Below are 26,658 nucleotides of genomic sequence, written 5' to 3'. Positions count from 1 at the left end.
GAAAGCAGGGCAGTCAGTGTGCCTCTGGCACCTGCCGTTTGTTCCTTTTCCCTAGCCCCCAACAGCTCCTGGTCTGCTATGTCTGGATGCTCTGGTACTGCCATTGTGGTACTCTCCATGCATTGTGTCCACTAGAGCAGTAAAAATCTAGATCTTGATCCTCCTCCTAGCAAAGCCACCCAGGCATCTTTGTGCAGAGATCTGGTGAAGCAATGTGTGGCTGAGTTGTACAAACTGGCCCTGATCCCCCTGGCAGCTGTGCTTCATGAGCAGCCATTCTCCCTCTCCAGATGTGGGAAAGGGCAGGCTGAGCACTGGCACCACAGTGCTGGTGTCTCCCCTGACTAGGTGGTTTTGAGGACTCCTAAGATGTTGCTGTCAGTTTGTGCCCTACAGCTGAGCCTTGGTAACTGTGCTGTATGTGTCCTGCTCCATGCAAATATTTGATTTGGTATAAATCAACAGGAAGCAGGCATTTCCAGAGCCAGGATGCCTTCATCAGATGTGGATGGAGGTCTGAGAGATGAGGGACTTAAAATACTTGTGTCAACCTACAACTCCTAGCAATTTGGGGTATGGTGGCAGACCTGGGACAGGTGGTATTAGTCAGCAGGCAGTGCCCGCCAGGATGTGAGCTGGCCAGGCCTGCAGTCAAGGCAAGACAGTGACGTGCATCCTGCTGGGACCTGCTGCTGTTGCACAGATGATGTTCCCCTGGCTTCTGATCCTTCAAATACCAGCCTTGTGTGCAAGGCTGTAAATACCCCCATTGGCAAGAACTTAACACTGGGAAGTGCAGGGCAGAATCCACTCTAGCAGGAGATTGCAGGTAGAAGAAATCAAGCCATGTACCTCACTTCGGGGGGGGGGAAGCTGCCAAATGAAAGCTGGCAGCTCAGTCAGCTTCATGTCTCTTCAGGGTATCATTCCAGCTTGGGAGGGAGCTTGGGCTCAGATTTCATATGTTGACCTGCCACCTCTGGCACTGAACCTTCTTATGCCAGTGAGAATTTGATTGTCCTTCTGTGTCGCTGTGGGTAAACTGGGGACTCAGAATTGCCTATGGTGGCTGGAGGAAGTGGAAATGAGGTGAGATCTTTGAATGGTGTCCGGAATAATGCTGGGAAACTCCCTTGTCCTAAGTCTTGCTGCCCATGAGACATGAAAGGCCCTGGTATAGGCAGAACTTGTGTTAGAGCATTCCTAGTGTCACCTGCCATACTGGGTGGCCTTCTCCTCCTGTTTTGCTGCTACTCACCTCTCTTTCCATTCTCCATAGGAAGAAACTAGCGATTTGTTGCTGTGACGTTGCGTGGAAACCACATTGTAAAGAAACCACAAACTGGAATCCTTTTCCAGCCGGAGGCCTGTTTCCCAGTGCGCCCATCTGGTCTGGGATGCGTGAGCATTGAAGGAGTGAGAGGACAGAGCAGATGTCTTACAGCCTGCTCCTTGGGACTGCAGCCCTCCAGCCGGGCCGGGCCACCTCCGCGGGAGCACGGCACTAGCTGGCCTTTGCAGGCACTCAGTCTGCTGCTGTGCACTGCAGCTGTAATGCTGGGAGTGTGGCAGTATAGAGGTTGATCTAGTTGGGTCTATTTAATATGAAACAGTGATTGCTCATCCGCCCACTGTTTAGTAGCTGGTGTAACTGTGTTTTCATCTGAATTTTTTTAATATGCAAAAGCCATTTAATTTTCTATGCAGTTCAAAAACTTCTCCCCTTTGCAACTGCCAGGTGGGAGATCAGTGCAGGAGAACCAAGCCAAGTGGCTGATAGTACTTTTGATTTTGCTGTCACTGTCTTTTAAGGATGCATCCTCGAATCATAGTGTCCCTTTGCTGAGCTCCTGCCTCAGATCCCACTTAATATTCCTGAGCCCCAGGGATGCAAGCCCTGTATTTTTGAAAGATCTGTCATTTTTCATGAGTTAAGCCACAATGAAAGAGGGCTCGAATGCAGTGCCCCAAGAGCAGATACCTGAGTTCAAAGCATGTTATGTTCCTGCTCTTGACCCTGCCGGAGAGTTACCGAACTGTTAAAAATGACTAAGGCCTCTGTGGAGCACCCTGCAGCCTTTACTCAAAGTGTATTATAAAGAGGCCAGAAAGGACTGGGGACTCAGTTGTCTCTCTGTGGAGCTGACAATGAATCTAACCTCTTTGGAATAGGAGGAGCATCTGGTACTAGATGCCTACTTCACTTGAGAGGACTGTGCTGCTTTTGCTTATTGGTTTGCAGACCCCTTGCTTGTTGACCAGTTGTTTTCCTACTGAAACTGGTGCAGACAGGTTTGGAAGCAGAGGTGACGAGCTGCTTTGCACTGCAGGACTTAGAGCAGCTTGAAGATGTCCTGGAGTACCTTGTGTTATGCTCTGAGGCAAAACCTGGGATTCAAATCTGCATCCGTCCAAGTGAAATTCCCAGGATAACAGCTTTGCCTACTGTGTCTGTGTAACACGTGAAAAATTGCGTGTCCCTAAGCAGCATACAGATCTGTAGAGGTGAGTGAGAGGGAACCTTAAGGATGATGCTGCCCATCTAGGTCATCTCAGGGCTTGCAGGGGTACTTGGAGGCTTCCAGAAGCTGTAGAGGGTCCTGGGTGGTGGGACACTTCTGCCTTAACTGTGCTAAAGGCAAAAAGGTCAGAGAAACAAGGTTGTTTCCAGCCTGCCACAAGGCCAGGATGCCTTTGACTAGTCTCCTTCCACAGCAGTGCTGTTTTTTCTGCATTCTGTCTCTGCTCTGAGCTTGGGGGATTCAGCTTTAAAAAGTTAAACAGAAATAGAGACTAGATTGGGGTTTAACATGCCTTATGGTCTCTCAGATCAGATGGAAGAGACTGGGGGCTGCAGAAGCATGGGTCATATCCCTTGCAGCATCCCCCCTGCCACAGTTTCATGGTGGCTGTGAAAACTCAATAGTGTATTTGGGTACTGCTTTCCCAGGAACTCAAGATGTGCTTGGCTGTGCTGTAGCACTGGAGCTTACGTGGGTCCCCTTCCCCTTTGTACCTCTGAGGCAGTTAAAATTTGTCAAAGCAGTAGAGGCTTCTCATTGTGAGGGGACAGATATGGTTTTGTCAAAGGGAACTGCAAACGTTATTTAGGAGCTCACTAAGTGAGGCGAAAACCCACTGGCTCACTCCTGCAGAGCCAGATCCCGGAGCTTGGTTCTTCTCGCACCTTTTGGATGGGATCTTGGGCCGGCATCCTTGGAACAGCAGTGTGGGGAGGTGGAGATGCTGCACTGCAGTAAGCACAAGAAGAGGCAAGTAAGTGGGCCTCAGTGTAGCACTCATCACACGCTTCATGGCTCAGTTCATGGACTGTAATTGCAGGTATTCATATAATCTACATCACTGGGCAGGACTCTGCGCACACACACACACACATGCATGCCCAGACATACACGCAATACACCCACACTTGCCCACACATCCTCGCCAAAATGACTGAAAATAAAAGTGATCTCAATCTCCAGGAGAGTCCTGGCTGTGTGATTTCTTTTTCCTCTTACAGTGCCTCCTTGGGCTCTGCCTCTGGAGTGGTCTGCACCTAGATCTTGTAGATCTGTGCTGTTAGCAGAATCATCGAGAGATTTCGCATCGAGTGGATCTGAGCATAGAGCCCCGTGTTTGGATTGGTATCGATGAACCATTGCCCAGTCCAGCAAGGCAGGTGATTTCTGGCAAACAGCTTTTTCCCCCACTGCATTTAGGGTGTTTTGTGGGTTTGTGATGCCAGCTCAGTGCCTCACATTGGTACCATGTTTGCATTCTTGTAGAGCTTGGTTCCCTGCAAACCCTGCTCAAGGTCATAGCAGGGTTCGGAGGCAGAGCAGTAAGGCAGATGGGCCTCTGCTTGGCAACAGGGGCGTTAGCGGCAGCACTAGGAGGGTGAATTAAAAGAGGGAGCGAGTCCCCTCCCACTGCCGTGGTTTAACCCCCGCTGGCAACTAAGCACTACACAGCTGCTTGCTCACCACCACCCCCCGGTGGGGAAGTGAATAGGGAAAAAAGTAAAACCCGTGGATTGCGATAAGAGCAGTTTAATAATGGAAACAAAGTAAAATATGATAATACTAATGATAATAACTGTAATGAGAGAGGAATAAAACTCAAGAAAGACAAGTGATGCACAGTAGAGTGTCTCACCACCCACTGACTGATGCCCAGCCCGTCCTCCAGCAGTAATCAGCAGCTCCCAGCCAACTCCCACCCCCCTCAGTTTATAAACTGGCATGATGCTCTGTAGTATGGAATATGCCTTTGGCCAATTCAAGTCAGCTGTCCTGGCCATGCTCCCTCCCCAGTTTGTCCACCTTCTCATGGGAAACTGAAAAGTCCTTGATTTAGAGAGTAAGCACTACTGAGAAACAACTAAATCATCAGTGTGTCATCCGCATTCTTGTACTAAATCCAAAAAAACACAGCACTGCACCAGCTCTAAGAAGAAAATTAACTATCCTAGATGAAACCAGGAAACCCACAGTACTGAGCAACTGTGTGTGACCCCACTTCCACCACCTCTCTCATCTGGAGAAGACAAAGTTCAGTGTGGCACGCATACTGAACACAGCAGGTCTAAGGGAAGCGATATCTGCATCTGTAACAAGATGCTGTCATGCCAGAATGGGACAGGAGGCATGGCTGCGGGTGGGTGGTGGGGCCCGAGCCACAGCAGGGCAGATGAGAAGATTCTAAGATGCTTAGCGGCTGGCAGATGTGGAGGTATCGGCACGGTTGCATCAGGTTGGTGACATGTGTCAGCCTGCATCACTGAGGGACACTGGACTACATTTCAGGGTTGTGGGAAGCACCAGCAGAAAATTAACTGTCCCGTGATGAACAGAAAGGCCTCTCTGCTTGCCTTCACCTCCTGGCCAAGAAGACACAGAGGGCTCACACGTCTTATGCCACCCACCCCACCCTGCTTGCTGACTGTGAATTAAGGAATGCCGAGAAGAGCAGGCAAGGCAACTTCCCTGGCAGGAAGGGGCTGGGGGCCAGCTGAGTCGTCCTGGAGGCCGTGACCTGGCTGCCCGACGTTCCACGGGTATCCCAGAGCCGTGTTTAGGGTGCTCTGCGCAAAGTCAGTCTCACGAGAAGGAACACGGAAGCACAGATGAGGTGTCTGTCCAGCGTGCTTCCCGTAACACGGGCAGAGCTTGCAGAGAGCTGCCGTGACCCCAAGCCCAGGCGGGACTGCCGGGCAAAAGCTCAGGAGGAGAGAGGCAGGAGCACGAGGCGGAGGCGCTGCTGTCGAGGAGCAGGGCCGGGGGCTGCCAGGACAGCCGGGAAGAGGCGGCCGGGGGCGGGGGGGAGCTGGGAGGCGGGTCCGCGCAGCTGTGCGCTTCTCGCGGCGCCGGCGGTGGCGGCTGTGTAGCAGCACCGCCCAGGGGCGGGTCCTGCCCCCGCCGTCCCGCTGTTCCCGCCGCTGCCGCCATGGAAGAGCAGAAGGAGAACCGCCCGGAGGCCGCCCCGGACGAGGCGCCGGCGCCGCCTGCCCCCGCAGCCTGCCCGCCGGTGAGTGCGCGGGGCGGCGGGGGCGGTGCTGGGGCGGCGGGGGCGGTGCCGGCCCGACCCGACCCGACCCGACCCGGCCCGGCGTGGCCCGGCCCGGCCCGGCCCGCCGGCGGCCCGCGCACCCCCGCCCGCCCATGGCGGCCCAGCCGCCCGCCCGCCTGGCCCGCACCTCGGCCCGCCCGGCCCTGCCCCGCCGCCCGGGGTTCCCGGCGCTCGCCCTTCCCTGGGGCGCCACCCGCGCCTGGGGCCCCGCCGTGTGCGCGCCCCGCAAAGGCCGCGAGTGGCGGTCGGGAGCCGAAGTGCCCCGGGTTTTTCGTCGTGGTTTATTGTGTCCCAGTCAGCGTGGATTCTGGTTAGTTAAGGTGTCGAGAGAGGCCTCTTGATGCTGGTGAAGGCTTTGCCGGCTCGCACCAGAGAACTCGCTTTTTTTCTGTTGAAATTGGGATGCTCATTCAAGTTTTGTCTCTGAGAGCTGCTGTTTGGAATGGTAAAAGACACATGCATTAGTATCCTTTTATTGCTTGTTGCTTTTTAGGAACATCGTGTTTCAGAGCAGGCTTCAGTGTTGATTTTCTTACCCAGCTATAAGCTAGTTCACTCAGTTTGATCACAAGTGTAACAGTGTGATGCTTTACTGCATTTTGGTACCAAAACGATCTGTTAAATGCTCTGAGTTTTTGTTTTGACCTTCTTAAATGACTTTCTGATTTCTCTTTTTTTTTAGAGTAGGCAGCATTGTAGGATCAATGATCAAGAAACTAATGGCAAAACATCATCTGCCAGTTCAAATGACTTCAGTGATCCTGTTTACAAAGAAATTGCTATAACTAATGGTTATATCAACAGGATGACCAGAGAAGAGCTCAGAAGTAAGCTTGCCGAGTTCAAGCTGGAAACCAGGTTAGGCTTATTTGTAAACATTTTGATTTATCTTTAAGAACAGTAGAGCCATACGGGATGATTATTTTAAAGTTTAAAAGTTCAGCACAGAGTGAAAAGCAGACACAGCACCAAATACCAGTTGTTTTATGTGCAATTGTGATGCAGCTTTTGTTGTAGTATTAATGCATACTGCCTAATGTGTGATGTCTCAACTGGTAACCCAAAGAAGTGAAAGAATGTGTAACGGTAGGGTATTTCTCATCACATTTTTTGTCAAGGGGCAAAGAAGAACTGCAGTGATCTCAGATGATGTTTCAGACCTTCAGCATATAGAAACTTGCTTCAAAACATAAATATTTTAATTTCCTGTACCAGTATAGTTCTGATACTTGCTAGAAACTCTGTGGTGGTGGGGCTCATGATTTAATAAATGCAGAGGACAGGTACCTTTAGATGGAGAGTTTGCCACTGTGAATAGATATGCTAGAATAATGTGAAAAGATAAATTTATTATAAGCTGGATTTTTGCTCACTGGGAAGGAGGAAAGGCAATAGAGCATAGTTCCTGCTGTGTTGGAAATGACCTGCAAGACTCTGATACTGCTGTGGCCAGACAAATTTGAGATGTTGTGTAGAAGGTCTGCTGGGAAAAACAAAGTGTATTGTTTCTGTAGGCAGCAGTAATGAGGAAGTAGTGGTGGGGAGTTAGCAAAGTGAGAAGCTTCTGCTCTACAGGAAGAGGGAATATAAAAGGTGAGATGGAGTCTGAAAGGAAAAGCCTAGCTTTCTAGAGAAGACAGAGACTATAGGGGAGAGGCTGTTCAGAGGGGAAAAAAAGGGATTTAGCAGAGATTGATTTGAACAGAATCAAAGAAAAAAATGGTGTGGAGAAGTGCAGCCTGCTACCTCCAACATATCTGTCTGCAAATGTTCTGACTGCATAGTTTTTTCAATTCTTCCTTTGGTTAAATTAATTTAGCACCTCAGGAGGAAAAAAAATTTATCATTACTTGAGAAAATTTTCAGTAAAACAGGTTAGATTTGTACAGGTATTTGGTAGTTAATCTGATCTAAAAGTAAAAAGCAGAACTCAAATAGTGATGTGTTTGTGGTTTCCTCCTAGGTTATTTTATTCAGCTGTAAATGCAAAAAGCTTTAAACTTCTCTTTTACCTAAGTGTGGTTTCTTTTTTCAATATATCCAATTAAGTTAGTCAGACTATGTCTTACCTGTAAACATCAGCTCTAATTAGAGAGTTGAGCAGATTACCACACACCATCCTTTCCCTTGAGGGCATTGTGGTAGGAGATTGTCTCCTCTTTTCAACTCTTAAGTTTGATGAAGAAAAAGGTAATTTCCCCCTCCATCAACTCCCCATACTGTCTCAGCTTTGAATGAACTACTCGTTGAATTAAACTAGATTCATAAACCGGAGCAAAGAAGTTCTCTCTGCAGAAGCAGCTGATGTTCTCAAATGCAGGTTTAGTAGTCTGACTCCAGTTTTATCTTGTGGATCAGTGGGCTGCTTTTCTGATAATACCGCTTGCTACAAGTATTTCCTATAACTTCTGTGATTTCATTTGCAACACATAATCTTGAAAATAGCTTCCTTCAAAAAGTACATTATCCTTGTTTATTCTGCTCTGGTTTGGTACAGTGGCAGTTCTGGCACCTGCACTTGCGTATTATGTTTGTATTAAAAACATGAAGTAAGTAACTTCAATTGCTTGCTGCTGCAAATTTATGTATAGCCACAAACCTGAAAAGCAAGATCTTGACCAGGAAGTTTTTCTGACAACTGAAATCTTGAGCACTTTATTTTAATTGGGTCATTCAAACTCTGTTTTAAATTGAGAGGAATTTAAAATGTGGGGGTTTTAGCTGGGTTCTGCGTTGTCTGTGCTACTGAGGCAGAAAGACCTCAGGCGTGAGTTACTTCAGGCAGAGTGCGCAGGGAAATGCAAGTGAAGCAGTACTGCTTCCAGGGCCAGAGGTCATCTGGCAGCAATCTACAAAGATTTGGGCTTTGCAAAGGCTTTGGCTACTGAGTCTTGCTGAACTAGAGGTGACTGCAGTGTCTCTGTGCTGTGCTTCCCAGTCTGTCCCTGGTATTATCTTGATGTGTTAGTTGTTGGGGGGTATCACAGCCTCTGTGTTACTCCAGATAATGGATCATTAACTGTATGATAAAGTCGAATTCAGACTTCACAAGTGTTGGTGTTCAAAATGAGGTTAATACATGAACTTTCAAATGTTAAATACAGCTTCAGTTCTACAGTGGGGAAATAATTAATTAAACGAGAGTGCAATCTTTGTTATTTATCTCTTCAGAGGAGTGAAAGATGTACTGAAAAAGAGACTGAAAAACTATTATAAGAAACAGAAGCTGATGCAGAAGGAACAGATTAGTGGACAGAGCTGTTATGACTACATCTGTGTTGTTGACTTTGAAGCAACATGTGAAGAAGGAAACCCACCTGAATTTGTACATGAAATAATTGAGTTTCCTGTTGTCTTAGTAAACACACGTACCCTGGAAATAGTAAGTGATCTAATTGCTGTGTTGGTTTGCTGTTCTTTGGTGTAACTTCTTTACATCTGAAAGTCTAGATTAGTTTTTAGGTAGATGTTGAACTTCATTAAAAACAGCATACTTTTTTCCATGAAGACCTATTCTCTGTGCCTCTTAAGTACAAACAAAACTTTCTGTCTATTCTGAAAGCATCTGGAATGGGTCATTCTGTTGTTGACTCCCTCTATTGATATGAGATTCTCAGTCATCCGTGTCTGTTCTCCCCTGGCCTGCCTTTACCAGCTTTAAGATCCACAAATCTATTTCTAGGAATCAAGGAATTCATCGTAATCAAAAATTAGCAAATTCTGTGGTCCTGTGTGAGGCAGTCTAGAAGACACTAATGCAGATGTCTAGAAAGTGAGGTTGAGTGAACTCCCGCTTATGTCAGGCTACACTGTTTCTACGACTTACCCGACAGATTTTAAACATACTTTGTAGGCATTTGGCAGCTTCAAGTGCTCTGTTCCGGTACAGCTTTCTTCTAGGAAAAACTTCTTGCTGTCTAACTGAAACTGAGTGACTCAGTGAAACAGAGTATGTGCACACACCTCTGACTAATGGTTCATTTATCAAGAACTAAGAGGAACAGGATTTCCAGTAATCACTGTGATGCTACATTAGAATGTAGCTGCATGTATGACTAATTGCAGAAAGAGGATTATGCAGATTACCAAGATTGTTTTTATTACCTTTAGAGTGGTAGGAAACACTACGTCTTTTCTTCTGTCCAAAAGGTTTTGTGCTGTTGTAGTAGGAGGGATGTGGGGATTGCTTTTTTCCATGACACTTGCTTACAGCCTTCACTCCTCTATTGCTCAGTCTCCCAGACTGAGGTCATGTTTATCTTTGCCTGGCTGGCATCCAGAGGTGTAGGACTTGCATGCAGCCTCTGAGATGTGCGGCCAGTTGCTTTCCTTGAATTGCGGGTGAGCCTTTAGATACCACCTAAAAGACATAAGGCTCTGCTCATGCCTCTCTTTTCTTTTTTCCTTACTCACACTCTCCTTTTCCCAAATCCTCCCCTTTTTTGCAGTCTGCCCTTCTCCCCTCTTAAATCCACGTTCCTGCTCTATGATGCCTACTAGCTGAGAGGAAGGACGTGTTTTGGTTGGAAAGCCATCCATCCCATTAGGAATCTGATGATGGCCAGTCAGGAGGCTCATACTGGCTCAGGAGGTACACACTCCTTTTTGCATCCAGCAGGACAAGTAGCTGCTATTGCCTTTGGGCTGTAGGCAAGCCAAAGAAAAGTTGCATTGCGGGCTACACAGTGTGCTACAACTGAGCATTTGATTCTCTCATTACAGGAGGATAGCTTTCAGCAATACGTGAAGCCAGAGATTAATCCCAAGCTTTCAAACTTCTGCATCAATCTGACAGGAATAACCCAGGTAATTTGCACTTTCATTTCTTCAGGATAAAATATGAAAAAAAGTGTGATGTGGTGTTGATGTTTTCAGACTGGTAATCTTAAATGGTAATCGTTCATGGTTATTTTTCTGTAAGGCCTCTTCTCTTAATCCTTGGTTTTTTCCCTCTCCCAGTATCACCTAATTGATTTCACTACATTGGTTATTTTGTAGGGAAAAGCACTCGCTTTGTAATTCATATGTAGAAACTTAATCTTTAGCAGAGCAAAGCACCTTTTGAATTGCATCAGTTCCTCTTCTAAGATTTTAATTCAAAAGAGTTTAGAGTCTTAGGATGGCAATTGCCTGTGATCAGGTAACTTGAGCAGGAGCCTGGGAAACAAGCTCAAAAGGTTTTAATCAAAGTTCAGCTGCTGACTAACCTTGTTACCTTTGCAGAAGCTGTTAGGAGGTTGGCTCTTCTAGTGATGCTTTTGTGGTGCTATTTTTTAAGTTTAGACAAATCTGTACAGTTGTCTGTTAATGTGTAATCTGGTTTTCTAAAGATTTTGGTGAAGCCAACTTTGTAAGTACACATATACCAATATACTTTTTACAGTTCAAGCTGGTTTGGGGTTTTTTCCTGAAAAAATGTTCCTCGCTTTGGGGTTCTTTGTTTCTCCTAGGACATTGTTGATAAAGCTGATACTTTTCCTCAAGTTCTGCAGAATGTCGTGGAGTGGATGAGACAGCGAGAGCTGGGAACAAAGTACAGCTATTCCATGTTGACAGACGGGTATGTCCCTATGCAACCTTCAGCACAATCTAAAACTGTGAAACCGTGTTTAATATTTGTGCGAGTATTGTTAAAGGTGGATCAGGACACGGCCATTTCGTTGTTTTATTTTGATTGAAGCTTTTGGGAAAATGAGCAAAGCTCAACTAAACTATTTGAAATGAAGCTTAAATCCATCAGATGGCGCTGTTTCTTTCCTAGCGGTCTGTACCCAACGAAGTGCTATTGAACAGAATTCTTATGCTTTGCTGTTGCTGTAATTCTTCATTTATGTCCAGCTTTCATATAGCACATAATACCTGAAAGTATCACCGTGCAATTTCAGTTCTAAGCGACTTCCATGCCCTGAGGCTTCAGAGATGTGTAGTGGTTGTGCTGTAGTGTCCTCTGTGAGTGTTAGTGTTAATGTTAATCCATCTTGCATATTTTGCCAGAAAACAGTAATGGATTGTGATGTTTATGGCACAAAGAGAAATGGCTAGTGTGGAAACTTCTCTGCTTTGGCTTAGAGGGCTGCGGCTCTGGTGGGTCCCAGCTCTGACAAACTTTGTGTGTGAGGAACTGACTAGTCCCTCAACTGCCACCTGAACTTACTCTCTCACAAGGTCTGTGTGGAAAATCAAGTCCCCTAATGACTGCAAAGTGAACAGATCATGGGATCTAGACACAACTGTGATGCAATATTGTTCTTGTGATCTTAGCTTTGTTATATGGTGAAATACAGTGTTTGAGCCTTGTCTTGTATAGCACTGGACAGGGATTTTTTTTGCAGGTGATGCTTGCCTTCTAACTGTGAAACATTACTATTCTGTTAGCATACCTGTTTTTATCCTTTTCTTGGAATGATTTAAGTAGGACAGGGAGTTTTTAACATGAGCTGTGTTAAGGTGAATGATGCATTTTTATGTTTGCCTGCAGTAGGAGTGCATAAACTCAAAATCAGAGTTTATGAAAAAAGAGCGTGAGGAATCTTAGTAAAACTGTCTAACACTTCTATCAAGTGAAACACAGATAAATATTCTATAGTGTGAGTAGTCTGAAAAATAATGTATCGTAGTAGATGAATGGGTACATAACTAAAGTTTTATAACTAACCCAACTAAATTAACAAGTGAGAAGTTATTTTTGGTCATGAGACCTTTTTCTCAAAATTCCTGAAGATTTAGGCAATTACTGTGAGTCACAGGCCTTTTCTGGTTAAGAACCGGTATCACTGAAATGTTGTTGTGTCCAGTGTAAGCAGTGCAGCCATTTTTAAAGCTGTCACACAAGACTTGAGGTGTACAGTATAGATTCACGTACACCTTAAAAATAAGAAGTTAACGTAATGCCATTTCAACTTCAATTAATTTAAGGAACTAGAGTAAATTCTATTTGACTAATTTTTAACCTGTAATTACATTGCTATCTTTGGAAACAACAGTGAATAAAAAAAAGAAGATGCTAAAGCAAAACTTGTGCAAGACTGGTTGTATTACTGGACCTAAATGTCTCTGGACATCCCTTCCGGAGGAATCCTCTCAGTGAAATTCCTTAAGGAAAATACCTGCAGTGAAATCACTGTCATATAAGTGAGATTGTATAAACAGCTAAAAGAGATAAGAAAAGAAGCTTTATTTTAGCTTGAAGCTTACAAACTTGTTGGGGTGGTTCTCTTCAGGAAAGCAGGCTACAAGTGCGTAGGATTACAGTTTCATCTTTTCATAAAGATCTGGTTTCTCATAAAACTAAGTGCAGTCTTGTTTCAATAACCTATGTGAAGTAGAGAGATGTGTGCGTACCCAAGTAATCAGGAAAATTTAAGGTGTTACTTGCTTCCCCAAGGGCTGTATAAGCATCTAATTTATAGGCAGTTTTTGGAGTAGATGTGGTAGGTGGAGTAGTGGGCACGCTATTTTTTGTTTTAGAATCCTAATGAAGGTCTTGCTCATGTCATTTTTTTTTTCCCTATGAACAAATTCATGTTAAAAAATTCCTTACCATGACTATAGCAAAAGAGCTTTTCCTAAACTGTTTTCCTTCTACTGATCACCAGAGACAAGACAGCTTTTAGTGCTATGGCTATGCAATATATAGAATGTGGAATTGTATATTACTAATGTTTTTCTTTTTTAACTTTTTAAGATCTTGGGATATGAGTAAATTTTTGAACATCCAGTGCCGTATTAGCCGTATCAAATACCCTTCTTTTGCCAAAAAGTGGATCAATATTCGCAAATCATATGGGAACTTCTATAAGGTTTGTAGAAATTGCTGTTTCTCTTGCGGGAAAATTTTATTTAAAAGTCTGGAATGTCCTGTTGTGCTTCTCATCTCTGCTTGTGTAGTATAAAATTATAGTACTTAAACTAGTTGCCTGGGGCCTCATTTTCAAATGTGTTTCATGTCCAAATCTCACTTCACTAATTGAAGATCATATAATCTACTGCATTTTGATTTTAATCTTATTTTTAAGATTCAGGATGTGCTCCGTGAAGGATTGTATAAAAATATCGTACTGACCCTCTTAGATTTTAGATTAAGTGTGTCTTGAAGTAGTTCAGGTGAAAAGACTCTATATTGATTTTTCAATTATTTTTTCCTGTTTTCATGTAATACACTACAGAACTAATTTGCACCACTACCCTCAGATAATCTTGACTTTTGACAGTGTAAAAGGGACAGAGAAAGATTAGGATAAATCTACAGAGGAATCAAATTGTCAGGAGAAAAGTAATACCAAGTTCAGTGGTGGACCTTATTGCTGCTTTCTGTCAGATTGCCATAAAATGAGTTACTTGAGATTCTAGCAAATTCCTAGCCAGCCTACACTAAACCACTTTTTTTAAATGTGATTTCAGCCTTGCTGTTGATCTTCTTTTGAAGAGCTTTTTCATACTAAATGTAACATCTAGATGAAAAAGAGATTGACATTTAATAAGAAAAGAGCTTTACTTTGTGTTGGGCAAATATTACAGAGTTACTCCATTTCTCCCTCTATTATTGTGCCTTCTCTACATGATGGTTTCTGTTGGAAACATGCTAGGACACAACAGTTTTGTTAGTCCTATCAGCTTTAACCTAGACAAACCTTCTTTTTCCTGTTCTATTAAGGCATCATCAGAGGCAATGAAGATTGTAGCTTGGAAGGAATTGGTTTCTTTTTTGGTTTTTGGTGGGTTTTTTTTTAATATATGTAAACAGTTGTAGCATTTATAGTTGTTCAGTGCTTCTGTTTAGCTATTCCATGCTGCTGTTGAATCTGTTGTTAAGTAATAGATAAAATTGATGACAAGGAATGTACTGTAGCTTTTCTGTGGAATATCCCACAACTTGCAATATGCATCCCCTGCCCAGTTTTTTGTGTTATTATTGGAGTTGCATATTGCCAGGTTTTGGTAACTGTGCTGTTGCCATTCTGCCTACCTATTAAATCCAGTAGTATGGTGCAATATCCTGGAACTTGTCATGGCCCATGTTCCCCCACCCCAACCACCACCATCACCAAAAGAACCAGCTTAAGTTTTCATTTAAAGTTATCCTTCTGTTTTTCTTTGACGTTTCCAAAGAACGAGTGTGTATTTAGTAGTTAATCAAGAGAAGACTTGGGGCTTTAACTGGTGTTGCACTTTGTATAGGTAAGTCAGTAAAGTTTCCTTGTATGTTCGTTCTGTTAGTCATCCATGTAAACATGGGCTGCTATAGGTGTTGCTGATCTGTTGCTGTGGTGGTTGGAAACATTCAGGAGCTTGATGTCAGTGAGAACCAGGAGCCTGTGCTTCCTTAATCACTTAGCATTTAAAAGGAAAACCGAAATCCGATTCCCTCTGCAATGCCACATTGGGTGGTAATTTGTTTTTTATTCAGATTGTTAAACCTATCTAGGCCATGGCTTCCACCCTTGCCAGCGCAGGCGTATCTTGAGCTGGTGCTGGTGAGAGGCTCTTGACATCATCCTGAGTCTAGACAAGCTCCTGTTGACTATGTCTCCTCTGTAAAAATGAGAGTGTCTGTCTCACCAAGGTACTTTGAAGTTAAATGGTTAGTGATCTGACAGAAGGCAACATGAAAGTATATGTGACTTAAGTAGACTTAAAATCTGCATGTGTTTCTACTGCACTGTGTTAGATTAAAAAGACTTGGTACAGAAATTAATCCTTGAATGTTACTCACTTTCTCCATCAGGTTCCTAGGAACCAGACCAAGCTGACAATCATGCTTGAAAAGCTGGGCATGAATTATGATGGGAGACCTCACAGTGGACTTGATGACTCTAAAAACATTGCAAGGATAGCTATAAGGATGCTGCAGGATGGCTGTGACCTGCGAGTGAATGAGAGAATTCATGGTGGACAGCTTATGACAGTCTCCTCCTCAGCCCCCTTAGAGGGAGCCCCTGCTCCACAGATGCCCCGCTACAGAAATTAGCAATTCAGCAGTTCTGCCTCAGGAACTGCCCTCAGATGCCCTCTAAAGACTGTGTAGAGGTTATTAAACAGCCACCTTTGCCAGCTTGTCTGCCATGCAGAATTCTAAAGCACCTTAACTAATCATCTCCGTTGAAATAAAGAGGAACGTGGAGCTCTTTGAAGCCTGTTACAGCAATTTTTTTTATACTGATGATTTTTGTTTTTTCAAACTTTGCTAGAACCAAGGTTGATATGCGGAATCCCTAAGCTTTTGAGAGCATGTAATTTAAACACCTGCAAAGATGGATTGCTGCCGTTCCACCCCAGCCTGTGGGTCGTATTTATTCACTGTGCTGTACTCTAATCATATCTAGCATCTGCTTATTCATTGCACACAAATAAGCCACTGCTGGGAGAACTGAAATAGCAAGTGGTCGGGCTGGCCTTTCCTGATAAGGCCCTCTTCCAGGAGTTCTTGCCAATTTTTTTTGTTTTTTACAAAGTCTGGGAGAAATGGGAGCATGCTCATCAACTCTAAAGCAGTAGAGAAGTACTCTGGTGTTCAGGGCTTTTCTTTAAGGGATATGTTTGTCTCCTTCCCCATCAAATAGAAGAGTTGTGTATTGAATAAAAATTTTGTTAATACAATATGATAGTACTTTTTTTTAACCTCTATTTCAAAAGAGAAGGTTCTTCAGATTTTCACTTTGAGGATCACATCTGTTCCTGCTATACTCATAGCTGCCCTTCATTTAATGTCACTTTTAGACACTGTCAGCCATTTGGGCTTAAACATGAGTGAAGTAAAAGTAAGTTCAAAACATGCCAGATCATCAAAATTTCATGCTCTGTGATTATCACATAAAACAGGAAGGTTCTGGTTCATAGCTAAAAACATCCTCAACTATTTTTGGTATCTTCTTGTGCTTCTACCACCTCTATCTCAAGATCTAATGTTGGAAGATTAATATAATTTTATTAGTAAAGGCCACAGCTAATTACTAACAACTTCTGCTTACTTCCCAGGCCTCAGATAGGATGATATTCAAAAGAGGCCAAAGTGTTAATTTGTTTTGTCTCCATGGGCTGTTACAAAGTTACAACATTAATGTAATCAGCTTTGCATTAGAATGGCTTGCTCTAAAAAGCAGAATGATGCATTTTGGTTGCTCAAAAAAAAAAAAAAGTTAGTTTGCTATCCCTGTATTACAATTCATTCTTTCTACCACTTTACATTCAGGAAGCAAAATAACTAGTTAATAAAGCTTTGTTAAGAACATTCACTGTTGACTAATCAAACTTGTCCCAGCCCCTCTTTGCTCTTCTGACTGTTAAATCGCATCAATGAAAATGTGAAAGCTTTTATTTTAAATTCGTGTAAGAAGGAGATGTATTGGCCAATTCTTATTTGCTTCATATGTTTTCTTTCCAGAGTCACAGATTTGGATAGTCACAACTGCTTTGACTGCTTTAGAATGATGTTCCTTTTTTTTTTTTTCCCAAAAGCAATTACTTGTTCTATTTGTAGAGTTTTGTTGAACTTAACAGTTTCTTTTCCTTCTGTAGCCACACTTGATGGATTTTCAGAAGGGAAAAATCCAAATCTCTGATGTTCTTACTCCTAAAATACCATTTATCTGTCAGCCCATATTTTGTACAAATTCTTATATATGTGCTTTTCACTGTAGCAGCCATAGTATCCTCTTTTCTGAATAACCATGGTAATTTACTTTTTTTTTTGACTCTGAGTTACTGTGTGCAGGTTTCTATGATGAAATTGAGTCTAGCTCAGCAGATCTTCCCTTGGCATGCTGGCTGCCAGAGACTTTATCACTAGTCTTTTATTTACAGGTCTGTAACCAGGTTCACAGTTGAAGGAAAAACTTTTATTTGTTACAGATTATACTACGGGTTGCATAAGAGCTTTGTAATTTTACATCGTTTATTTTAAGTACAGAGTTGTTTGTTTTTGTTAAATAACTTCAAAAAGATATTTTGAGATAAAGGTTAAATAATAATTGTTTTCTGTTTACTACTTGGGTAGGTTAGTGGGTTTTTTTGTGAATGAGTTGCAGAAATCAGTAAAATCATTCCAGATGCTATTTCGTCCAAGTTGGATTAATGTTAGTTGTAACTATTTTCGCAGAATATTTGAGTCTGTGATTTTGAGATAAAGTGAATTTTAACAAAGTTTGCTGGTTTGCTTGAAATGTAAACAAACTATTAAAATAATTTTGCATTTTGAAACCTATCAGGTAGTGAATTTGGTCTATAAAGCATGAGATGATTTCAGCAGTCTTGGGGGTCTTGGTGTCAGCACAGCTCATGGTTAGTCCTCTCTGGTGGACTAGCAGCATTGCCATTGCTGGGTGGCTTAAATCTCTTGCATGTGACTAGTTCACAACACTCGATAACAGGATAAATTTTCCTGGATGCTTTCTACCACAGGGGAAGGAGGCATTTGAGAGAAAAAAAATGCAGTACGGTGATTTTGCTAGTGATGCTTGTGTTCAGCCAAACAATGTTTTTTCAGGTTGATCTCATTTGTTCCTCCAGAAAAGCTTGCTGAGTGCATCTGCTCTCATGAATATTTTAATTTATTAGAGGAGTCATCCCGTGCTGGAAAAACTAATTGACAACTATGTACAAAACAATCTCGTTTTTATGTAGAAGAAAACCATGCAGACGTTGCCCTGTTGATAGAGTCCTTGTTTTGTTGTTGTTTTTTATTTCACATTTCAGGAGCTGTACTTGAGCAATTCTACCGCTACTGCAGGCAGCCTTTGTAGAACAGTAGCAAACTTTACACAAAGGAATTGCAGACTAATTTCAACATGAGTGCTTTCAAGTAGGTTTCTTAATATTAATTTATATGAATGTGAGAGGGTTTCACAGAATCTTGGGGTTATGTTAGGCAAAAAGATTTCTCAGACAGGTTAAAGAGCAATAGCCTCACTGTCTCGATGAGCAAATACCTGAGCAAATGGGAAGAAGAGGTCACAACAGTTTGTACTGTCCTGTCAACCTCCTAGCGAGATACGGCTACAGGGACAACTCACAGCAGGTCAGCTGTCCACAGAAACTGCTCCTGTGTTTATCTTGTGATAAGGTAACTTAATAATTTAGTTTAACAAGGTGGTTGTTTCCATATTTGGTTGGAAATTACCATTGCAGTGAGGAGGGGGGCTGTTCTCAGCAGTGAAAGTAAGTAAAAACCTCAGTTCACCTTGTTCTGAGTTCTCGTGCCCTTGGAAGGCTCTCAGCACTTCACTGAAGGCCTTCACCACTCTTTGGTGGCCTTGCAAAAACAATGTTGTTTTCACTCTTTCTCTCACCCTATCTTCCCATGGCTGTTTTTAAGTCCTCCTTTTCCCTTTTTCTTCCACTAATGAACTTTTGTCTCCTCTGGAAAGAAGTTTGTGCTAGGTAAGATCTTTGTATGCTCTGTCTAATCTAGGAAAAAAAATTACAACCAACAGGCCCTTTATAAAGAAATTGGAAGTTTTACCCGTGGAGGATAGGTGTCAGGAGACCCAGTTGCTGACTGCAGGCTTTTGAAACAGGCTAAATGTATAGAACATCATTCTGTTGCAACCAAGTCCATTATAGCCCTCTCTCAAGAACTTCATGTTTGGCACCCCCATGGGTAGCAGTGGCAGCTTGGCAGGAGGATTCACCAGATGGAGATACATGAAGTAGGCAGTCGATCGTCAGTACACGTTTCTGCTCTGCCTTGTACTAAGCTGTGGCCTTAGCTGCATCCATACTTGCTAAGCTAAGGCTTTGCAGGTTGAGAAGTTTCTTCTCTCTTAGGTTCCTTCTAGGTTGGTCCTTTCACGTTCACAGCCCCCAACACTTGACTGGCTTTTGCCCTCTTTAAATTGGAGGACTTGGTGTTGTGGGACAAAAGCCTGAAGTAGCTTAAGGAGTGTGCTCTTTAAACAGGAGTGTGACTTCTTTGCACGATGTGGCCTCATATGAAAAAAAGTCTTTTTCAAACGAATGACAAGAGCCTTGGACACCTCTTTATGGCAGAGGTGACCTCTGGGTGTGTTCTGATTAGGGAGATGATTGCAAGGCTCAGGAACTGTCTCCTCTGTGGCCACTCAGTTCATGGGTGCCTGTGGGTAGCCCCATGCCCTGCTTCTGCAGTCTTAACTTGGTGTGGTCATGACTGCACATCTTAATTGTAAATCTTGTGATGCTGCTTCCAGATATATCATGGGGGAGGTTCTGCCCACTTTCCTGGCTGAATTTGTGCTAATCGTGTTTTTTTGCTATTTGAAGTGAATGGTAGCAATGGTCTTGCATTGGTGTAAAGTACTTGCAGGTGATTCTGACCTCCTTTGTTTATGTTCCCTGTTTCAATTATGTTGATTTCTAAAGAGCACATGTAGCCAAATGGACCCTGTGAGCCACAGGTGTCCCAATAAGCGGGAATTGCTTCACTGTGGTTGTGTTTATGTTTGGGGTGGTGTGCAGGTCCCCAGCTGCAGGCCAGCTTTGAAGTGTGACACACCTTTCCAGAGAGCTACATACTCAGCAAAATGCTTTATGACTGCAGTCAGTATGATTTGAAGGTCTCCTTGCTGCGTTCCTTTGTTTATTTCATAATTCCTAAGTTGAATTGATAAGGAGTTGAATACTTACGATCTGAGCAGCGTGAAAGCATTTTATATGTAAGAGATAGGTGTAGCAGGCAGCTGCATGAGGCTCAACGTGCCTCCCTTTCTCACTTGAAAACACTTCCATTCATCCGTATATGAACTAAGATGATAGCGACCTAAAAAGAAGGGAGAAGTGACATGTAATTAGCTGATCTAGGCAGGCTAGGCCCAATACGTGCTTCTACTTTTCCATATAGACTGTTTAACACAGCTGAACTTTGAGAACAGGCTCTTTGGGATACCAAACACCGTGTACAACGAGGGTAACTGACTGTTTCTGTCCTGTATGTTCTGGCTGTATTTAAATACAGTCTGGGAGATACCATGATCATATATTGCTGTAGTCCACAAAGAGAGGGAAGTTGGAGCCAGCCACTCATGTTAGTGATAGCTGTGCTCCAAATGGGAGTTCGGACAGGGGACCTCCCCACTTCCTTTCCAAACAACACAGCTCTGGTTCTGGGAAAACCAGTCAAGGGGAAAAACGAGCTGTAGATTATCCAGTAGTCTTGATCTGCTGCTGGGATCGCTTAGTTAACTAGGAATTTTCCATGTGTTTTTAGCCACAGACAGGGCCTTCAGGCCAACTTTACTCCTCAGAGGACTCTCTTTTTTGTTACTGAGAGCTGCTCTTTCGTAACAGCACAGTCTCCTGTGATGTATTACTTTGGTAAGTTAAGCTATGTCCTGCAGAAGTAATAAAGCAGGTCACCACACCTGTCAGTCTTCAGTAAACAGGCAGACCTGAAGATAAGGGGCATTTATGTGAGCTGAGAAGCCTGGGAGGGGCATGGCTGAAAAAGGAATCAGGAATCCAGCACTGGAGGGAGTTGTGGCAGTGCCTGCAAAGCCTGACGGTTGGTGCTGCAGATCTTTGGGAGCAGTTTCCTTCAGCTATGCTGGTGTTTTGTTTTTCTTCCTGTTAATCTGCAGAGTCACATGGGCATGCTGCTTCTTCAGACTTCACATTTGCTGTATTCGGGGCTCACTTCTCTGAAATTGACTGGCTCACTCCATGTTCTTGCTTGTTTTGCTCACATGAAATAGTCCTTCCCTAACCCTGCCATTACTGATTTTCTAACAAGCCTTGTCTGGATGCAGCTATACTCTGTGCTGGAATCCTGTCTGCACTGCTGGCCTAACTGCTATGAGCAGGTCTTTACAGAAAACCTAATCAGATCAGGGACTGCTGCCTTGTATAGTGTGGTGTTGCAGTTCCTGAATGCTGCAGCCATTTAACAGACACTAACAGTAGGAAGGACAGTATAAGTAAATGGAGAATCTTTTGCCTTCCTTCACAAGTCATGGCAAACAGCTTGTGGCAAATTCTCATGGTTTAATGGCGCTTTCATTCATGCATGCTATCACATGCACATTTCTCGAGGTGCTGCTGCTGGTAGAGATTCTAAATCATGGGAAGGACAGGGTTATTTTGCAACTGAATGCCAATTAAGTTAGATGTGTAATGGGTGTTTGTCTCGTTGATATTTGTTTCTGCACTAAAGCTGCATTGGTAAGGGTAGCATCATGTGAAGGCGGTAGAGTGACACTTGACAAGATTGAGCAAGTAAACCTGTTCAAATGCTTTTGATTTTTCTAATAGACTGTCATTAGCCTTCAAGTGTGGAAAACTTGTGTTGGCCCCGAAAGAGGAAAATAATGTTTTTAAACTTACAAAAATCCTTTAGTAAGTTTGTATTTGAAGAATTGGGAAGATGAAGAGGTCTACATATGGTCTCAACATAGTGGTGGGAAGTTTTCTTCCAGTGTGTAGTCTGGGAGATGGCGATGTCCCTGCAAGTGTTGAATCGAGGCTTCCAAAATGAGTGATCCTCAGACAATGCTCTTTCACTGAATCACTGAAAACAGAAACACTGTAACAGCCTAAGATTTAGCTCTCTTTCAGGCAGAAGAAAGAAATGCTGCCATCCTGGCCTCCAGCCAAGAGACCTGCCCACCTTGGTGGATACTGATTGACATAGACACTGGAGCTTTTTGTTGTTTGGTGACATGATTTGGCAGGGAGTGAATGAACTGATTCTGTGTGTGAAACTTTGGCTGACTTTGTCTGTGTGAAACATTGCTGTAGATGTTGTAGTAGATGTGTCAGACTGGATGGAACTTCTGTTTTGAACTGAGGTAGCCATGCTCAAGACTGTAGAGCTTCTTTCCTGAGCCAAGAGACCATAGACCTAATTCATGCCCCTCGTGGTAGCTGTGGTAGTGAGCAAAATACTCTGTAGTGGAAACATGAGCTTTTGTATCTGAGAGGGGAAGAGCAAAGGGCTTGGCTGTGTGCTGCTGGGTATATAGCCAGTTTGTGCAACTGTGTTCATACCTTATATGAAATGGCTTCACAGCTTAACAACTGAGCTGGTGGCTGCAGCCACCTGGCCATTGCTATGGGAAGCTTTCCATCTGTTCCTCCTTTTCTGACTTCTGCATAATATTTTTAAAATTGCATCAAATCTCATTGGGCACATCTTACAGCTCAGGCAGTTCCTCATGCTCTAGAGCCCTTTGTACATACAATCCTATGTCTTTTAGAATGTAAATGTCTTGAAAGGGCTCCCCCCACCCCTAATCTTTGAGTTTTGGAGCATGTGTAGAATGGACTGAATTGTTTTTGTGTACTCTTAGCTGACCTTTGTTCCTCTATCCACATCACCTACCTTTCAACCTGGCAGACAACCACTGCTCTGTTCACTTGTGGTTTTGTGGCAGGATGAATGTCTATAACATACCTTGAAATACGACTGACTGCTTTTTGTCCCCCTTTTTCTTTCCTCTTCCAGCTTTCCACTCTATCCTGCACCAGCTGTGCTGTGCATGTCTGGGCTACAGCTTCCCTTTTGCTTTCCTCTTTCTCTCTCTTCTCTATGCTGTGGTCCTGACCATGGCATCTTATTATATTCAGCAGTTCCTCAATGTCATGCAGATAACCTCCCAGAGTATATGCAGTTGGGCTGAGTCCTATGGTTGCTTTCGAGAGAGTGACAAGTGTAGTAACTTTTTTATTTGACTGTGGTTTACAGCAAAATTACTGGCCCTGTTCTAAAGAGGATGAAATCTAGGGCATAGAATGAGACTGCTATTCGAGTTTATGTAGTGACTAAGGACAGTGCTGGAAGTGGAAACTAGCTGCCTTGTCTCCCCAGCTGCTGTCTTCCCAAAACCTTCTACTATTTCTTTTCAGTAGACAATGTCTTAATGTAGGTTACCAGCAGAGCAAGAGGCTGTGCCACTGCTGTTGTGACTTTGGCTGAGCTGCTCTTGAAGACAGGCCCTTGCCTGAGGGAATTCTACTCAAGCTGGTGGTCTTAAGCTGCCTCTGCATCTCCTCTCTGAACAGGCAGGATATATCTTCTGCAAATGTTTTCCTGAGCAATGGGACATTGCAGTCTGCCTGCCCTGGCTCTAGGCACTGAGTCTTCCAAGAGCTCTGAGTGCATGCAGTCACTTGGGCTGACAGCATAAAACCCTGTAGACTGTGTTTGTGATGATTGCAAAGGAACATCAGCAATTGCTCTCCAGCCCTTTTATGCTACCAGGAGTTCTCAAGATTTGTGATGAACACACTGATATGAATGGAAGAGGAATGGGAGTGTCTAGAAGCACCAGAAAGAAGGCATTAGAGGTGTATGAGAATGACAGGTGCTGATCGCCACATGTGTTAGCAGATTGTCAAAGTTACAGCACACCTACAGTTCATAGAATCATCAAATGGTTTGGGTTGGAAGGGACCTTAAAGGTTATCTAGTTTCAGCCCCCCTGCCGTAGGCAAAGACGCTTTACACTAGACCAGGTTTCTCAAAGACCCATCCGACCTGGCCTTGAACAGTTCCAGGAATACCTAAATGGAATGAAAAAGGGACAGCCTAAAGCAAGACAAGACAAATCTGAAATATCCAGGCATAAAAATGTGCTGGTTGAATAATAAAGGAATGGGATTGGAGCAATTAGTCATTTAGATAAGGAGACAAAAGACAGTGAGTATATCCTGATTCACAGAGCATAAAACCCAAAATAATCCTAATCACAGGTCAAACTCCTACAGGTACAGAGAGCCCATTGAAAATATGCATATGCTCACCAACCTGAGCGTTCAGGAGGGTGGGAGAAGATAGTTGGCATCTGTTTTTCTTTCACCTCATTGCAAGTGATCCTGGAAGCAGCCCGGACCCTTGCGCTCTGGACTGAGCATGTGAAATCATGTTATAGCATATGTGATTATATGTATGTGAGTATGTATAAGTGTGATCAGTTTGGGGGTTTTTTTAAACAAAGTCACTTCATTTCTGTAGTCTTGTCTTGAGCTTTACTACAGTTGTTGCTGCAGTGTGGCTGCAAGAAGAGCAATCCATCAAAGGCAGTGCTGGAATGCAAAGTGTTTGTTCGCTCTGTCTTAAGCTCTTTAAGAATTAGACCTGTAGGGCCTGCTGGGGGAAAGATTTAGTTACCTAAACATAGGTGTCTAGTGCCCTCTGGTATCTTAGCTGTCTGCACAAAGCTTGCAGAGATCATGTGAGAGCTGCAAGACCTTCTGTCTTCTGAAGCAGCAGCTTGAGGCCAGCCTGGAGACCTGAGATATCTCCAGTAGCTCTATTGCTCATCCCTGTGTGTGGGCACTGGAATGGTGCTCCTGGAGCAAGTCTGTGGCTGTAAGCTTGATAGGAGGAGACAGGTATCACCAGAGGATGAATTGTCCTGTTGGTCTTTGCTGACACTTTATATGTTAGCTGGAAAGTGTGCACCATACGAGCCTCCACGGACCCTTTGCTAGAGAGACAGGGTTTTCAGGCAGCCAGGAGAGGAAATGCAATTGTGAGGCCAAGATATCATTTCCCAAACATCAAAGGCTCTGGAAATGGAGATGCATTTCCCCTTGGCTCACTCACTAGCCTTCCCAAAAAGCATGGAGGAAGACAGCTAAATCTGCATTTGTTTTGTTTCTGCACTTCAGTAAAAATGAATAGTGACAACTGGTGTATGATTGCTAAGGTTGGGATCATCTTCTGCTGTACTTTGCACTTTGCACAGGAGTGGTGGACGAGCTGATCTGGAAGTCAATTACTTGCCAAAGTCCTCAATTGCATATAAAGGTGCTTAGCCTTTGGCCTTTAAAAAGTCTTGGACTGATTTAAAGTTGCGAAGTCTGAAGTGCTTGCTGAAGTGAGGAAAGCATGGTGCTTATTTTTTGGTAGTGGGTTGGTACATGTATTTAAGCTGGGATGAAGGAATTTCAGCTTTTCAAATTCTTAGAGCAAAGTGCTGCACTCAGGATGCCTGGTCTCAGTACATATGGGGTCAGGTGTCACTCCCTTTCAAGGTAACTTTTGCCTGCCAAAGCACCTCTGTGGTTGTCTGCACAAACCACAAAGACTGTTGTCTCCTTTCTGCTGGTGGAACATGAAAAGACACTTCCTGCATGAGCAGGACAGGGCTAATTTCTGTGCAACTGCATGAGAACAAGTGGAGCAAACTGGAGCGCTAAGCAGTGAACCCAGTCTTGCAAGACACTGAGACACAGCTGAGTACAGGTGAAAGGGGTTGTCAAGAGAACTGGCCCTCCTCTGCAAAAAAGAATGCAAAAAATTAAAAAAAAAAAAAAAAAAGATAAAAGAAGGAGTATTCTTGCGCTTTATTTTCTCGTTGTAAATTTGGAGCAGCCAGTGTTTCTGGGCAGCCTTTGGCCCCATCCTTCCTTCTTCCCAAAAAGTTGTTTTTCTGTGATCAGGAACACTCTCTAGCACAGAGCTCTACCTCTGGACAAGGTAGTGCAAGGCTTCAAAGGGATGTGCATGCAACACTGATAGCACAGCATCAGCCTCTTCCACAAGCATGGGAGTGTTTTGATTTGATTATTTAGCCAGGAGAATTGGAAATGGCTGTGAAACTGTGGAAGGCAGAAAGGGACAGAACACTGGCTGGAAACAGAGGGACAGCAGTAAGAGAAGTGCATCTAAGGACAGACTCTCAGCACTGTCTCCAGTCTGGTCCCTCTGACAGGCAAAAAAAACCCACTGGAGAAAGAGGATAATCTCCTAGAGGAAAACAAAAATGCAAAATGGATACAACCAAATACATGCATAAGCATCTGCAAAAGGAATGGTGAAACCTACCCACATGCTTCACAGGCAGAATCCTCTTCCTCCCTATGGGCTGTATCTCTCTTCAGCCTATGGGGGGGACTTACAGGGATACCACCCTTGGCACAACTCATGGGCAGGGAGTTACAAAAGTAAAGGACTGGCAGACAGCTCCTAGGCTGAAATATGTTTTGCATGAACAGTTCGTACCGTTCTGCATAACAGACATCAGTAAACAGAAAGGCAGTTTGCCCACACTCTGTTAATAGGTAGCATGGCTAAGGTTTGCCAGAGTTTGCTTGCAATGAATAATTCAACTAGTCCTGCTGCTCTTAAATTTAGATAATAGTGCTGCAGTCAAAGGCTTTCCAAGTTTGGCACAA

At 43.6% G+C, this 26,658-nt stretch overlaps 2 protein-coding genes across 3 annotated transcripts in view; both read left to right on the top strand.

Moving 5' to 3' along the window:
• Window positions 1–3,484, top strand: part of MFHAS1 (malignant fibrous histiocytoma amplified sequence 1) — a 35,293-nt gene extending 31,809 nt beyond the window's left edge. Inside the window, exon 4 of the mRNA XM_032686683.1 lies at window positions 1,280–3,484. The gene's annotated coding sequence lies outside the window, so the exon portion shown is untranslated. The remainder of the gene's footprint in view (window positions 1–1,279) is intronic.
• Window positions 3,485–5,423: 1,939 nt separating this feature from the next.
• Window positions 5,424–17,766, top strand: ERI1 (exoribonuclease 1). Of its 2 annotated transcripts, none has more exons than XM_032685102.1 (7): window positions 5,424–5,529; window positions 6,254–6,429; window positions 8,743–8,953; window positions 10,294–10,377; window positions 11,022–11,131; window positions 13,256–13,370; window positions 15,296–17,766. In XM_032685102.1, the coding sequence occupies exons 1-7, from the start codon at window positions 5,449–5,451 to the stop codon at window positions 15,536–15,538; spliced, it is 1,020 nt and encodes a 339-aa protein (XP_032540993.1). In that variant the 5' UTR covers window positions 5,424–5,448; the 3' UTR covers window positions 15,539–17,766. The 2 variants fall into 2 exon arrangements, with proteins under 2 accessions (XP_032540993.1, XP_032540994.1); XM_032685103.1 differs by lacking the exon at window positions 5,424–5,529 and adding an exon at window positions 5,786–5,881 and having other exon boundaries at window positions 15,296–15,715.
• The last annotated feature ends 8,892 nt before the right edge of the window (window positions 17,767–26,658 follow it).

Source organism: Chiroxiphia lanceolata, chromosome 4 (assembly GCF_009829145.1).
Source record: "Chiroxiphia lanceolata isolate bChiLan1 chromosome 4, bChiLan1.pri, whole genome shotgun sequence".
Classification (NCBI taxonomy): Eukaryota; Metazoa; Chordata; class Aves; order Passeriformes; family Pipridae; genus Chiroxiphia; species Chiroxiphia lanceolata.
This window is presented reverse-complemented; position numbering and strand designations above follow the sequence as displayed.